This window comes from Alternaria ventricosa, assembly GCF_023758065.1.
Source record: "Alternaria ventricosa strain BMP 2768 chromosome Unknown scaffold_2, whole genome shotgun sequence".
Lineage (NCBI taxonomy): Eukaryota > Fungi > Ascomycota > Dothideomycetes > Pleosporales > Pleosporaceae > Alternaria > Alternaria ventricosa.
This window is the reverse complement of record NW_026055682.1, coordinates 2,460,855-2,461,469: the sequence shown is the minus strand read 5'-3', so window position 1 is coordinate 2,461,469 and position 615 is coordinate 2,460,855. Positions and strand designations below refer to the sequence as shown.

Genomic DNA, 615 nt, shown 5'->3' with positions numbered 1-615 from the left:
CTAGCATCTCCGCCATTCCAACTTCCACGCAGCATGTTTGAAGTCATATGTACCAAAGTCCCCCTGAACGACTGGCCTAAAGTTGACGTTCAAGATACCAGGATTGCCATCTGCGCCAGTACACTTTGACCACTTCAGATCCGCGGTGCTGCTCCGCACAGTAATGTAGTCTTTGATCTCTGGGCCAGCACATGCGAGACCACCTGTGAGCACGCCCTGTATATCGTCAGCGTTTCTCCATTCAGCCTTGATATGATGACTATTCACAGTATTTCCAGCATTTTCACTCCAGAAGACCTGGGTATATGTATCCAGTCCGCTGTTTCCCTTCAAATTCACATCGCCCACGTAGTCCACTTGTCGAACCGCAACTTGCCAGCCTTCGCTCGCTCCAGCTGACTGAATGTGTACAGCACAGTTATCTGTTGTGTCGCCTTTGAGTTGCGTGAAGGAGACGCCGGCGCTGTCACCGATGGTTGCGGTGTCAGACTTCACGGAACCAGAGTCATTAGGACATCCTGAGCCCGAGAAAACGAGCCGCGTTATTGTTGGAGAAGTTGGTGGGGCCGCGAGGGCTAGGAGTGGAAGGACGACGAGGGGAAGGAGGGAACGCAT

The 615-nt window shown here is 52.7% G+C and overlaps 1 protein-coding gene across 1 annotated transcript; it reads right to left on the bottom strand.

Moving 5' to 3' along the window:
• J4E93_001811 (uncharacterized protein) lies at positions 1-615 on the bottom strand (the record flags this gene model as incomplete). Its single annotated transcript, XM_049339760.1, has 1 exon — positions 1-615. One exon carries the CDS (start codon positions 613-615, stop codon positions 1-3), a length of 615 nt encoding a protein of 204 aa, XP_049203717.1.